We start from the raw sequence: 11,877 nt of genomic DNA on the forward strand, positions 1-11,877 counted from the left end.
CGGTCGCAACACCGCCTCCGTCGCATGTTTATTGTCGTCATCTTTAAGCTCACGAAGTGTGGCAGACAAGTGATAAGCCACACGTTTACAGGTGAATTTAATGCTGTTGGGACAATCGTTCTGCTCATATTCGACTACATAAGATGTCTTCACTCCTCAAGGTGGATAGTGAAATTAAAACCAAGGTGAGGTTTGGCCTTTTGTGAATTCCAGTTGAGTTTATACTGCGTGTTGTTGTTGCCATGTTCTTTGCTAGCATGTTAGCCACATTTAGTAGCATGATGTGGGAGCTCGGATAAGGCCAGGCTAAGAGCAGCTACCGGCTAACCGGTTTCTTGTTTCCCGCCTACTGCAGTACACCTGTCAAACCTTTCCTCAGGTGTGGTGTCAGGGTAGCGCTAAGCGTAACGGGGATCTAGATAAAGTTTGATTTACAGCCCCCTGTGCTGGGAAAATGGTTGCTGCTACTACGACCACATGCACTGAAGAAGGCCTGAGCTACCAAGTTAGCTAACTCAGCCAGCTGCCGTTCACACCGGCGTTGAGTTACCAATGCTAGAGGTTGTCTCTCACACTGAGGAACCGGTCATGTGTTTAAAACTGGACCAAAATAAAGTTTACTGACGTAAAATGAGTATTTTTTGTTAACTTGGTATTCAAGCTCTCGTATATCTGTTTGTGTTTACAGGTCGCTGCTTTCAAGGAACGTATCACCGCAGAAGTAAGTCTCTGTCTTACGTTGTAAATTAAAATATATACATGCAGGAGTTAATCCTGGCTGATAGCGAGCCTTTAGGGGCCTGTAGTTAAGGCGTAAGTCTGCTTCTTTATTTAATGGAAGCCTGCGTCCAGCTATGAGTAAATGAAATCGAACTTACTAAAGGGGGAAACACCAGTCTGGTACTGGTATAACACCTTTTGTTCTATTTGAGCACTCAAAGCACTTTCTATTAAGCCCCATTCACCCAATTGCACGCTTTCTCTCTCTCTCACACACACACACACACACATACACACACACACACACATACATTCAAACAGCATTTTTATCTGTACTTGAGCACTGTTTATCTGCCATTCACACACACTCACCCACACACACACACACCCCAGTTGATGGATTGGGGACAACTGGGGTTAGTATCTTGGCAAAGGATACATTAACACATGTAGTGGAGGAACAAGGGATAAATCTACCAACCTTCTGATGTGTAACTAGTGTGCAAACTCACAGATATAGATGTTTCTATATATGTATAGCTAAATGTGTATATTTGATGAGCACTTTCATACACACCTATTATGACTGTGATCTCCAAGACTCCACTAACACTGCACATTTCTTCCAGGCAGAGGATCTAGTCGCCAATTTTTTCCCAAAGAAGTTACTGGAACTTGACCATTTCCTCAAGGTCAGTTAATTGTACATTCAGCTAAATAAAGTTGGCATAATTTTAAATCTTTGTGAATAGTTGAAACTCATTCCTTCCGATGTATTATTTGGCGTTAAAGTTCATTATTTATTAGTCAGTCTTTATCAGTTGTCCAGAGTTAAAATAGTAACACCCAGGTGCTGTTAAACAAATTCACTTTACGAACTGGTCATCAGCAAACATAAACATCTCTATAAAAGCAAACCATTTGAAGTCCATCATTTTCCAGTGAGGGAGGTTGCTCACAAGAGGAAAACATTGAAATGGCTGGTAATAATCACAGTTAACTCACCCCCAAGGTCAGACTATACAATGTTCAGATGTAATTTTTGTAAGAGTTATAGCTCTGACTTTACAGGCCTCAGTTAGAATGTGAAATGTTAAAGTGCATGACAGCACAATTAAAGACCGGACTAGTATGGCTTGTTTGTAAGATTTGCTGGGAGAAGGCTCTTCAGCCACAGGACCTGGCCACCTTCCAGTCACAGAGTCGACCATGAACTCCTCTCTGTCCTAAAATAGATTCAGATGTGAGGCCATCTGTTTAACAGCTAAAGTTGGGTCACAAAAGACAATGATCTTCCACAGAATGAGTGAAAAAGAGAGAATAAGGTGTTTTGTGTGGCAGGGATTTATGAGACTGTGTATTAGTAAATAGCTGCAAACCTTAATGAAGTGAAGCAGCATATAAAGAGTGGGCCAAAATTCCTCCTGTGAGAGACTGATATCATACAGAAAACCATTCAGGTTGTTGCTGCTAAAGGTGGTTCTACAAGCTATTGAATCATGGTGTGGTCTTAGTTTTTTCTCACACTGCTTCTGTCCTATCGCTTGGTTATTGTTGACTACATAATGACATAATCATTTGAAGTCTTGGACATTACTATATATGTCACTACATAAGTCATATGTAGTTCTTCTGTGTTTGTATTCATCTGTTTTTTCAAACCTTCTAGATCATCTTTTTTGATGTCCTGACATGTGAAATGGATTAGATTTGGCAGCAGATGTGCTTTCTTCTTACCATGTCTGTATATTTATATTTGTACCATGTCTGACAACTAATGTTCTCATTTTTTTTTTCAGGATCCAAGCATAAACATCACTGAACTGAAGGAAATTCACTCAGACATAAATCTGCCAGTGCCAGATCCCATCTTGTTCTCAAATCTCCACGACGGACTAGATGCGGTGAGGATCCATTTTAGAGTTCGATTTCGTATGGTTACAGTAACTGTTGGTAAGGCAAGGATGAGAAGTTGTTGCTAACTGTTGCATCTCTCTCACAGCAAAATGCCAAAAAGAGGAAGCTGGAGGATGGAAGTGGGGATGACATGGGTAAGTACAGCTTTGCTAGCTGAATATTTAGTCTGTATTTTATGTATTTTTAACTTTTAACTTTTTACTCCTTTATCAGTGACTGGCACCAAGGTCTTTGTCATGCCTGATGGGATGATGAAGAGTAATGCAAACCTTGTTGATCTTATTGAAAAGGTCAAGCCCGAGATCAGGACACTCATAGAAAAATGTAACACAGTAAGTAAGAGCTCTAAAGTCTTTCATCTAAGTAAGTTATTTTGGCCATTTGGCATCCCCAGCAAGGAGCCATGAACTTACAACAAAGCTAGGAATGTGTGACAAATGAAGGCTTACTAATGAAACAGGAGAAGCAAGGCACAGATTTAAGAGTTGGGACTGAAAACAAGCAAAGGGTATTGAATTTGTTCTTTATATAAGATGACTATCACATGCTCGGCATCAGCTAAAATGCTGTTAGCGTAAGTGTTTACTTGTCAGATGTTGCATCCTCTTTTCTTAGCTATATTTGTCTCTTTCTGCAGGTTAAAATGTGGGTTCAGCTCCTCATCCCCAGGATAGAGGATGGGAACAACTTTGGGGTGTCAATCCAGGAGGAGACAGTAGCTGAACTCAGAACAGTTGAAGGGGAGGCTGCATCTTACCTCGACCAGATATCAAGGTTTGCAGAACCTTGCAGAAATCCCAATCTCATATGAACATCCCGGCTTTGGGATTTGTCTTTAAAATGTGAAGTCTCTTTCATGTTAAGAGACCATTTTTGTCTTTCTTCTGTACTTCCAGATACTACATCACAAGGGCAAAGCTGGTTTCTAAAATAGCAAAATATCCACATGTGGTAAGTGAATAGCTTTAGTATTAGAAAGTAAAAAGCTATACAAGTTATACTATAGAAGTCTATGAAATGCTAAGAAATTAACTTTTTTTTTTTTTTAAACAATTTCTTTCATTTAAGAGTTTTTCCTTTATACATATAAACAAAAGGAGAAGAGAAGGATTACAGATGATTTGTACATTTGGGATAATTAACCTATACACTTACGGCTGTAAAATAACTATTTGCATTTTTATAAGAAATATTGAAAGAGAAAGCCTTTAAAAATATGTGGTCTTTGGTTTTAGGCTGTAAACGGTGACATCTAGTGGTTTACAACATATATAGCAGCCAGTTGCAGCTGGCCCTCATGCCACCCTCATGGAGTCAGTTTCTGACTGTTAGATCATTAACATCCAAACCAGTGGCCCTACTCAAGGTCTTTTTGTAAAGGCTGTGGCAGTGTTCTTCCTCACAGAAAGGAGCAGATGTAAGTGCTGCTGAGTTTAAAGCAGAGTGTGTTTGTATATCTGGAAGAATTTAAAGCATGTGTATGAAACAACTTTTGTATCGGTCACCCTTGAAAAAGATTTTAATCTCAAGGTGCATCGTGGTTAAATAAAAGTTGATTAAAATGTCTTGTTGCAAAATTGAAAGTTCTTATTATCAATTATCCTTTAGTGAAATGACAAACTCTGATATCAGCCTATCTGCTAAAATTTCCACTGACTTCGGCAGTTCTGTTTTATATTTAAAAGAAAAAATAAACATAGAATCAACTTTTTTTTTAAACAGGAGGACTATCGGCGCACAGTAACCGAGATTGACGAGAAGGAATACATCAGTCTGAAAATCATAGTTTCGGAGCTCAGAAATCAATACGTATGTTGTGGCCTTCATTATTTATCAGCATCTATTTATACTTGCCTGCGTTCAGAAAGCAGAATAACCGATATGTTTGCTTGTTTCCAGGTAACGTTACACGACATGATCCTGAAGAACATCGAGAAGATCAAGAGGCCTCGAAGCAGTAATGCTGACGCTTTGTACTGATGTTCATCCAGCTGTCTCTGCATCCACCCACCCACCCCACGCCGTCTGCCCCCTCGTCTCTTCACCATGCCTGTTGAGCAACAGTAGCCGGGCCCCGGTCCGCAGGACTACAGCTAGACATTCACCTTCTCCAATACAATCAAGACAGCCCAATACAAAGACATAGCTTCTATAGATGGACACATGTTTTGTTTTGTTTGTTTTAATTGTAAAATATTGTTTTTAAACCGTTTGAAGAGTATTCACTCAGAAAATGGGGAGACAGATCATAAGCCCTTTTCAGACATGCGCCAGATATCATTGCTATTAAACTGATGGCAGTCTGTCATGCACTCATCAATTTTGTGTTAATGTTCCTCATGTTTGTTCGTAATTTACAGAGAAGTTCTTGTATGCATGCGATATGTGGCAGCTAGTATTATCAGTATAAGCGGTGAAGTGTCACCACACTTGCAGCTCTTTCTGAGTGCAGGGCCTCTCTGTGTATGTGCAAGGAGCTGTACCCCGTCATTCCCACTCTGGCTCGGAAAGGATAAAACTCTTTCCTGGGTTAGTAATCCCAGATGGATGATTTAATTGGTGCTGATGAGATAAAATACTATTAAAATGGTCTTATTGCCGTTCAGGACCTGCGCATGCCTGTCTGCTACCGCATGAATTCAGGATTTTGCAGAGTGAATAAAAGTGTTAAGCAGTCTGGCTCAGTAAAGTTAAGATGGCTGTTTATTTGAAAAGTGCATGTCTGAAAGGGGCTTCTGATATCAAAAAGCGCTTTGTATTTTTTAATTTTAATTAAACATTTTGTCCTCAGATCCTCGTGAACGGCCTCGTTTGTAGCTCTTAAATATTCAGAGCAAAGTGGTTTGTCATTATTGTTGCCCATTATTTGTTACTGTTTTAATTATTTTGTCTTATATTGGACTCCTGCCGCATCATCAGTACAGTAGTTCATAGGAAATGCGAAACATGCTGTTAATTTGTTCTGCGAATGTTAGATATTGCGACGTGTAGATATCACAAAATATGAAAACGATGCAAGTTTTAAGTCGTGGGCTTAAATGATTTCAGTGAAAATTCACGAGTCAAAAGCTTCTTTTATGTTGGAGCATTCATTGTATTGAATAAAAGACTGTTTTTTGATAAGACTTTTGGAGGCATGTTGTAGGGTTTTGTTTTGTTTTTTATTTTTGTTTTGAAGTTTGAAGCAAAACATCAGATAGTGGTGTGACATGGATACAATGTTTCCTCTTGACCTGCAGATGTCGCTGTGGCTTGTAAGTGCTTGCTAGTTTAAGCCAAGGTGTAAAGGTCCCGACTTTTGTGTGTTTAAATATCAAATCCTTCGTCCCATGTGCATTTATTTCACACAGAAGTCAGCATCCCAAATATATATAAACGCAAATCCACAGTTTAAAAATTAAAGATCAAGTGGTGCTTAATGGGATCACACTGAATGGGTGTCAGATAGGAAGGTTTTGAGGCAACTTTACTCGCATGTTAAGCAACTCAAAACTTGAGATTCCTAAAATTTAACTAACCAGCAGATTATGATATTATAGATTAATTGGCTACTTTATTAGGCGCACTTTTTCAACTTCTCATTAAGAGAAATATCTAATCAGACAACTGCATTGCAGCAACTCGACACCTTCAAGTATGCAGACATGGTCAAGAGAGCCAATTGAAGTTCAACCTGATTATCAGAATTGGGGGCGGGATCATTTAAGCAGCTTTGAATGTGAATGTTGATGCTACACAGGCTGGTCTGAGTATTTCAGAAAGTGCTGACTGCTAGGCGGTTCCTACACAACCACCTCATGTTTACAGATGATGACTGAAAAATAGAAAATATCCAGTGAGCGGCAGTTCTGTTGGAGAAAATGCCAAAGGTCAGAAGAGAATTGAAAAGAAACTGAAATAACTCCTTGTAATAACCAGGTAGAAGAACATATTAAACCTTGAAGCTGCAGCAACAGCAGGAGATCACATTGGTCAACACTCCTGTCAGCCAAGATTGGGAAAGTGAGGCTACAGTTCACAGACTGGAAAAACATTTCTGCTGCACATAGTAAGGTCAGAATTTGGTGCAAACATCATAAAAGCATGGATCCAGCCTACCTTATGGTTCAAGTTGACGGTGGTGATGTAATCAATACCTGAGGATTGTTTCTGACCATGTCCATCTTTTTATAACCACAGTGACCCATCCTCTGATGGTTGCTTCTAGCAGGAGAACGCCCTGTGACACAAAGCATATGTTTCTTTTTTTAAATCATTTATTATGGCATTTTTTAGCCTTTATTGATAGAGAGACTCTGAAGTTAGACGGGGAAGCAGGCAGAGATAGAGGGGAAGAGATGTAGTTACAGTTTTGTGTTTGTCATTAGCTTTTTTAACATTTGGTATTGTTGAGGTATTGTTTTTACTTCTGTTTAGTTTTGATTAATTAGTTCAGTTTGTATTAATTTGGTGCTAGTTTTAGGTTTAAGGCATAATATGGGAATTGTATATGTCAGATGTAAGTCTTACACACTTGCACTCTTTGCAGTTAGACTAACACCCAAAGTTTAATGCTTTTCTTAACTTTGAAAAGCTGACAAGGGGCATGAAGGACTTCACTGATCAGACTAGACTGTGCATATTTGTGAAGCGTGTTTTTTGAAGCACCTTTTATGCCGACACTTCTTTTTATTTATTTATTTGGTCCAGAGCTGCATCTTTAAGTAAATATAGAAAAGGTTATGTGAGGATGAGAAGATATTGAGGAGAACAACCAAGGCGAGCTGACTATTGTGACTGTAAACTAATGTAAACAGTTACTCAACGTCCCTGACGTAGTTGTGAGGTCTATACCCTCTGTCCCCCTGCCTCCTAGTCACACAAACGCAATGCAGGATACCTGTACAAAGAACTCCCATATAGCTTCTTGAGATAAGAATCGGAAATAACTTGAACAGCGTAAGAAGACAATGAGATAAAATGATCAAAAAAGGAGCACTTGGCATTTGCTGGTGGGATGTGTCGTGATAATCACTGGGTCCTGTTAAGATTAAGTATGATTTATTTTGTAAAACAGTGCAATGCTGATCAAACCTTTGAGGCATGATAATGTGGGGCTGTTCTCAAAAACAATGCCATATAATGACAGTCTCTATCTGCTTTAAGTCTCCTTATTAAGTCTCCTTATGTAATCCCAGACTGGCTCCATGATGTTTAGATCTACGAGACTTAAGTTATCTGATGCAGGACTTCATGTCCAGCAAAGTTACCACAGCGACTACCTTCAGTTTCCTACTTTTTCTCATTACCACAGCAACTTTAGGTGACCTACGATTGCATTCAGTTGGACTTTACGTTGCAGTTTCACAATGTAATTAGCGGTTTTATAGAGGTGTGTCTGTGATAATATGATAGTGACCTTTGTTTGCAATCCTGCTGATCTCAGTACCATACATCCAAAGCTGCTTCGATAGTTCGTCACCTGAACAAGGTTCTATTTTTAAAGCCTTATGAGGCCCACGTGCTGTCGGCAACGCTTTCTGCCCCTTGACCCTTCATGTACCTTTGAAAGCGCATGGCTGTGGTGCGAGGCAGTGTCACTATGTGGGACTGCCGAGTGAGTGGAGCATGCTCTGGTTAATATTTAATGGTTGTTCTGGCCAGAGAATTAATCAGTATCAGTCTGAGACATACTGAGAAAACTGCCAGGGCTGCACCGCACTTCTCAAATAAGCACGAAAACATGATTACAAGAAACAGTTTTTATTTGTTTAAAAAATACTTTTTTTGCTGAGGTGGTGGCTGCGTGTATGTGTAAAGATCTTTATCTCATATATACTGTGGATGTAAAAGAAGCTTACAATATTACAGACACTGAAAAGACAGTTATTCAAATTGAACAAATGTGGTCTATCAGTGAGCTTCACAGCAATTATCTGAAAGTGCTAGTTGGGTGTCTACGTCCTTTTTCTGTCCCTAAGTAGTCTAGATTCTGGGAATGGTAACATCCAATTAAATGTTATTGTTCCAATCAGTAAAGTAGCCTTTTCCCTCTGCTCCTAAATGGTAACAAGGCCAGCACAATATCTTCAGACATTCCAAAAACTCTATAGCAAGTTTCCTAGATATGGAGTTAACCTAGACCCAGATTAAAACAGAAAATAAAACAGTGAACAGTACAGATGAGGCTTAATCCATAAGAATCCTTGTAAATATAGAACATTAATCCTCCAGTTGCCTTAAAGCTACAAGTTTTTGCCTTCTGTCTTTACAGGGTAAATCTTGCTGAGAGCCCAAGGCACCAAAGTAGTTGGGATTAAAAGTGCAACGGCACTTTTACCAAAGGAAAGGGCATAGAAAGTCATATGGTTTTCAGGGGAAAATGTCCATCCATCTAACAGGTGAAGCAGGGATACAGAGATGACAATACATCCAATCCTCAAAGGGGCGCTCATAATCCTCATCTTGGTTGTCTTGTAGAACGGTGAGTGCAGACCGAGGCCCAGACCAAACAGGCTGCCCATGTTCCGCAGGAGGCTAGCAAAGGGGGCAGAGTCTAGGTGAACCCACTCTGGCCTGATGCACCACTTCTGGGCTTTCTCCATGGTCCACAGCAGGTCCACATCCAGAGCTTTAAGGAGCACATAAAAGCCAACAGCAAAGGAGGTGAGGAAGAGGGTAATTAAGAAGTACTTCTTCAGGCTCGCGCTGTAGATCCATTTCTCCTTGGAAACAACTTCAGCTACCAGTGTGCCTAAGACGAAAACAGACAAGGTGGTTTATTAAACAGGGACAATGCGTAACATGTACACTCAATAAAACAATATTTGAAGTTAAAATGGTCTAAATATATCATATTTTTGTAATTTTGAGATTGCATTTACACCTGAGCCATATTTTAATTCTTCTTCTACAATATTTCTTTGTTTGATCTTTGGCATTTGCGCCTAAAAATATGATATTGGTAGTTGTAGGCTACATAATCACTCAGTAAACTTAATTTCCAACCCTCGCAAAATGTTTTTATGAAAATTCTGCACATCAAAGTCTTTGTAAAAGTCAACACTTTATCGACTAGAGTTCTTTAGATGGACTGACCTGTAATGATTCCTGCAATAACCTGGTGTGGGAAGTGAGCAGCCATGTAGACCCTGGAAATGCATACCACCAGCTCGACCAGGCCCATTAGCATCCACAGGCCTATATACAAAAATCTGACAGGGACAACACTGATTGTAGGTGCACAGAACCTAAAGACTCCAGAGAGCCAGAAAAGGTGATTGTATTAACACAGACTCACCTGTATAGCAATGGGGGGCACTGTTTTTCTCTTGCAATAGAGAGCAGTGCTGTTACCATGACATACCAGACACCAGCTGCGCCCATGGCATGACCTGAAGGACTTCCTGCAAAGAAAGAAATTGGGCTTAGTATTTTCTAATTTAGAGTGAAAACCGATCAGTCGGTTCTTCATCTATCGTGACGACCAATCCTCGTCAGACTGGTGACCAGAATAAGCGCAACACCAAGTCTGAGGTGGTTTGAATATGTCATATTTTGCTGAAAGTTGTTGGTATCTTTTTATCTTTTTCTTTCAGTTTCCAGAACGTTTAATACGTTCTGGAAACTGAAGACTGAAGAAAAACACTTGCACCTTGTTACCTTCCCTTCTACTATTAGTATAAGGACAGAGATCTCTCAAAGAAACTGGAGCAAGATAAAAGGCACTACAAGTTTATTACCTATTTATCACCATTAAAGTCATGCCCATTCACAGAAAGTCGTGTACAGTTGCCAATTGTTACAGCTATCACCTGGCAATGATGTACTGGAGTATTTATCAGACTAATTGTGTACTGTGCCAAATAAATCTTATCGTTCTATTATGACAGACTAGATCTGTTCAGTTTTCATGCGGTCCGCATGCCCGTCATGAGCTCTACCTGGTCCAGTTTCACATGTGATGGGGAACTGCTGGAGTGAAGGGGCCGGTCCTGCTCCATAAAACTTGGTCTCGTGAACCCACCAATAAGGTCTTTCCCCAAATAGAACCCTGCCACAGTGAAACAAAAAAACAGGAAACGAATCATGCAACCGTTCCTTTTTTTAATGTTTAAGTTTTAAGTTTAATTCAAGTTGGACCCTTTCACCCAGTTACCATTTTAGGACCAAGTTGAGCCAGTCTCCGATGACAGCCACCCAGATGAGCCTGAGTGCCGTGTCCCTCCGCAGGTGGAACCAGATCGGGAACAACCAGAAGAACGTGGTGTGCAGATCGGCCACTGTGGATGCCAGGTCGAACAAACCTTCATATTTGCCATATCTGGTCTGCAGATAGACAGCCAGCTCAACGCCCCAGCTGTGTAGAAGATCCATGATATCACAACCCAGACCTCTTTCTGAGGACGATGCTGTGAAAATATTGTCTCTTTATTGGTTTTTTTCTTGGTTAGGTTTCAGCAAAGCTCTTTGAGGCCGTCCTGTCCGTTCTTCCACTGAATGATTCCCACTGGACTTTACTCAAGGCTAGCAAGTTTGTTTAACTTTGCAACGGTGCAGACAGGTCACTTAACCTTTACACCTCAGGGGGCCCCCTCTGCTAAAAGCTATCGTAACAGAAAGCAACAGCTGCCCATGGACAGATTGCAGACTTCTAGCAAAGACCCGTTATCTCTACTTGTGCCTGAACCCCAATGTGAGAAACAACAAAATGGTTTTGAACTTTTCGTAAACATATCTCTGGAAACAGAACAAAATATGAGCTCATCTGTGCAGATGTCCCCACCAGACCTTTCTTTCATAAGAGTGCAGTACCTTATGTTCCACCTGCTATCTATTTTTTTCTTTTTCTGTTTTGTCACCAACTATCTCATCAGCTTTGTTTCATCCCAAACTCACTCATTTAATCATTGATCTTCTTATGTAATATAGAAATAGCTTACTCCATCATTCTGAACGGCGGCATGTTTTCACTAAAAAAATCAATGACATTACTGATAAATTATTAGTGAGAATGTGCAGAATGTGAGAATGTAAGAAGGGAAAATATGAAAAACACGGCTATCCTTTATTAATGCCAAAGTCAAAGCCATGTGGACAAAAATGAAGAAGACGAAGATGACATTTAAAAATAGTCTGTGGGGCAGCAGAAAAAAAATCTCTCTGCAAAGTGTTTAATTTGGGTCACACTTGAGGAGGACAGCCACTGATCGATTGACTTCCTCTCTCCTGTGACTCTCTCTGTACAGTGATTCTAAGATA

The 11,877-nt window shown here is 40.0% G+C and overlaps 2 protein-coding genes across 2 annotated transcripts; one reads left to right on the top strand and one right to left on the bottom strand.

Annotated features, from left to right (window-relative positions):
- Window positions 1-11: 11 nt before the first annotated feature.
- psme3 (proteasome activator subunit 3) lies at window positions 12-5,762 on the top strand. Its single transcript, XM_040014002.1, has 10 exons — window positions 12-185; window positions 689-721; window positions 1,350-1,412; window positions 2,520-2,624; window positions 2,723-2,771; window positions 2,851-2,969; window positions 3,275-3,411; window positions 3,534-3,588; window positions 4,360-4,446; window positions 4,537-5,762. The coding sequence occupies exons 1-10, from the start codon at window positions 144-146 to the stop codon at window positions 4,615-4,617; spliced, it is 771 nt and encodes a 256-aa protein (XP_039869936.1). The 5' UTR covers window positions 12-143; the 3' UTR covers window positions 4,618-5,762.
- A 2,743-nt stretch (window positions 5,763-8,505) lies between these two features.
- Window positions 8,506-11,251, bottom strand: g6pc1a.1 (glucose-6-phosphatase catalytic subunit 1a, tandem duplicate 1). Its single transcript, XM_040014001.1, has 5 exons — window positions 10,775-11,251; window positions 10,560-10,669; window positions 9,917-10,022; window positions 9,715-9,830; window positions 8,506-9,370 (listed from the first exon to the last, which is right to left on the bottom strand). The coding sequence occupies exons 1-5, from the start codon at window positions 10,990-10,992 to the stop codon at window positions 8,862-8,864; spliced, it is 1,059 nt and encodes a 352-aa protein (XP_039869935.1). The 5' UTR covers window positions 10,993-11,251; the 3' UTR covers window positions 8,506-8,861.
- Window positions 11,252-11,877: the final 626 nt, after the last annotated feature.

Source organism: Simochromis diagramma, unplaced genomic scaffold (genome assembly GCF_900408965.1).
Source record: "Simochromis diagramma unplaced genomic scaffold, fSimDia1.1 OVJJ01000669.1, whole genome shotgun sequence".
NCBI classification, from domain to species: Eukaryota; Metazoa; Chordata; class Actinopteri; order Cichliformes; family Cichlidae; genus Simochromis; species Simochromis diagramma.

What these genes read in the sequence shown, in the direction of transcription:
- psme3 (XM_040014002.1), top strand. Translation starts at nt 144, where the DNA reads ATGTCTTCACTCCTCAAGGTGGATAGTGAAATTAAAACCAAG. An exon ending in TCATAGAAAAATGTAACACA is followed by an intron (nt 2,970 to 3,274) that starts GTAAGTAAGAGC and finishes CTCTTTCTGCAG; the next exon opens with GTTAAAATGTGGGTTCAGCT. An exon ending in TACCTCGACCAGATATCAAG is followed by an intron (nt 3,412 to 3,533) that starts GTTTGCAGAACC and finishes CTGTACTTCCAG; the next exon opens with ATACTACATCACAAGGGCAA.
- g6pc1a.1 (XM_040014001.1), bottom strand. Translation starts at nt 10,992, where the DNA reads ATGGATCTTCTACACAGCTGGGGCGTTGAGCTGGCTGTCTATCTGCAG. An exon ending in CACATGTGAAACTGGACCAG is followed by an intron (nt 10,023 to 10,559) that starts GTAGAGCTCATG and finishes CTTTCTTTGCAG; the next exon opens with GAAGTCCTTCAGGTCATGCC. An exon ending in TGCCCCCCATTGCTATACAG is followed by an intron (nt 9,831 to 9,916) that starts GTGAGTCTGTGT and finishes TGTCCCTGTCAG; the next exon opens with ATTTTTGTATATAGGCCTGT.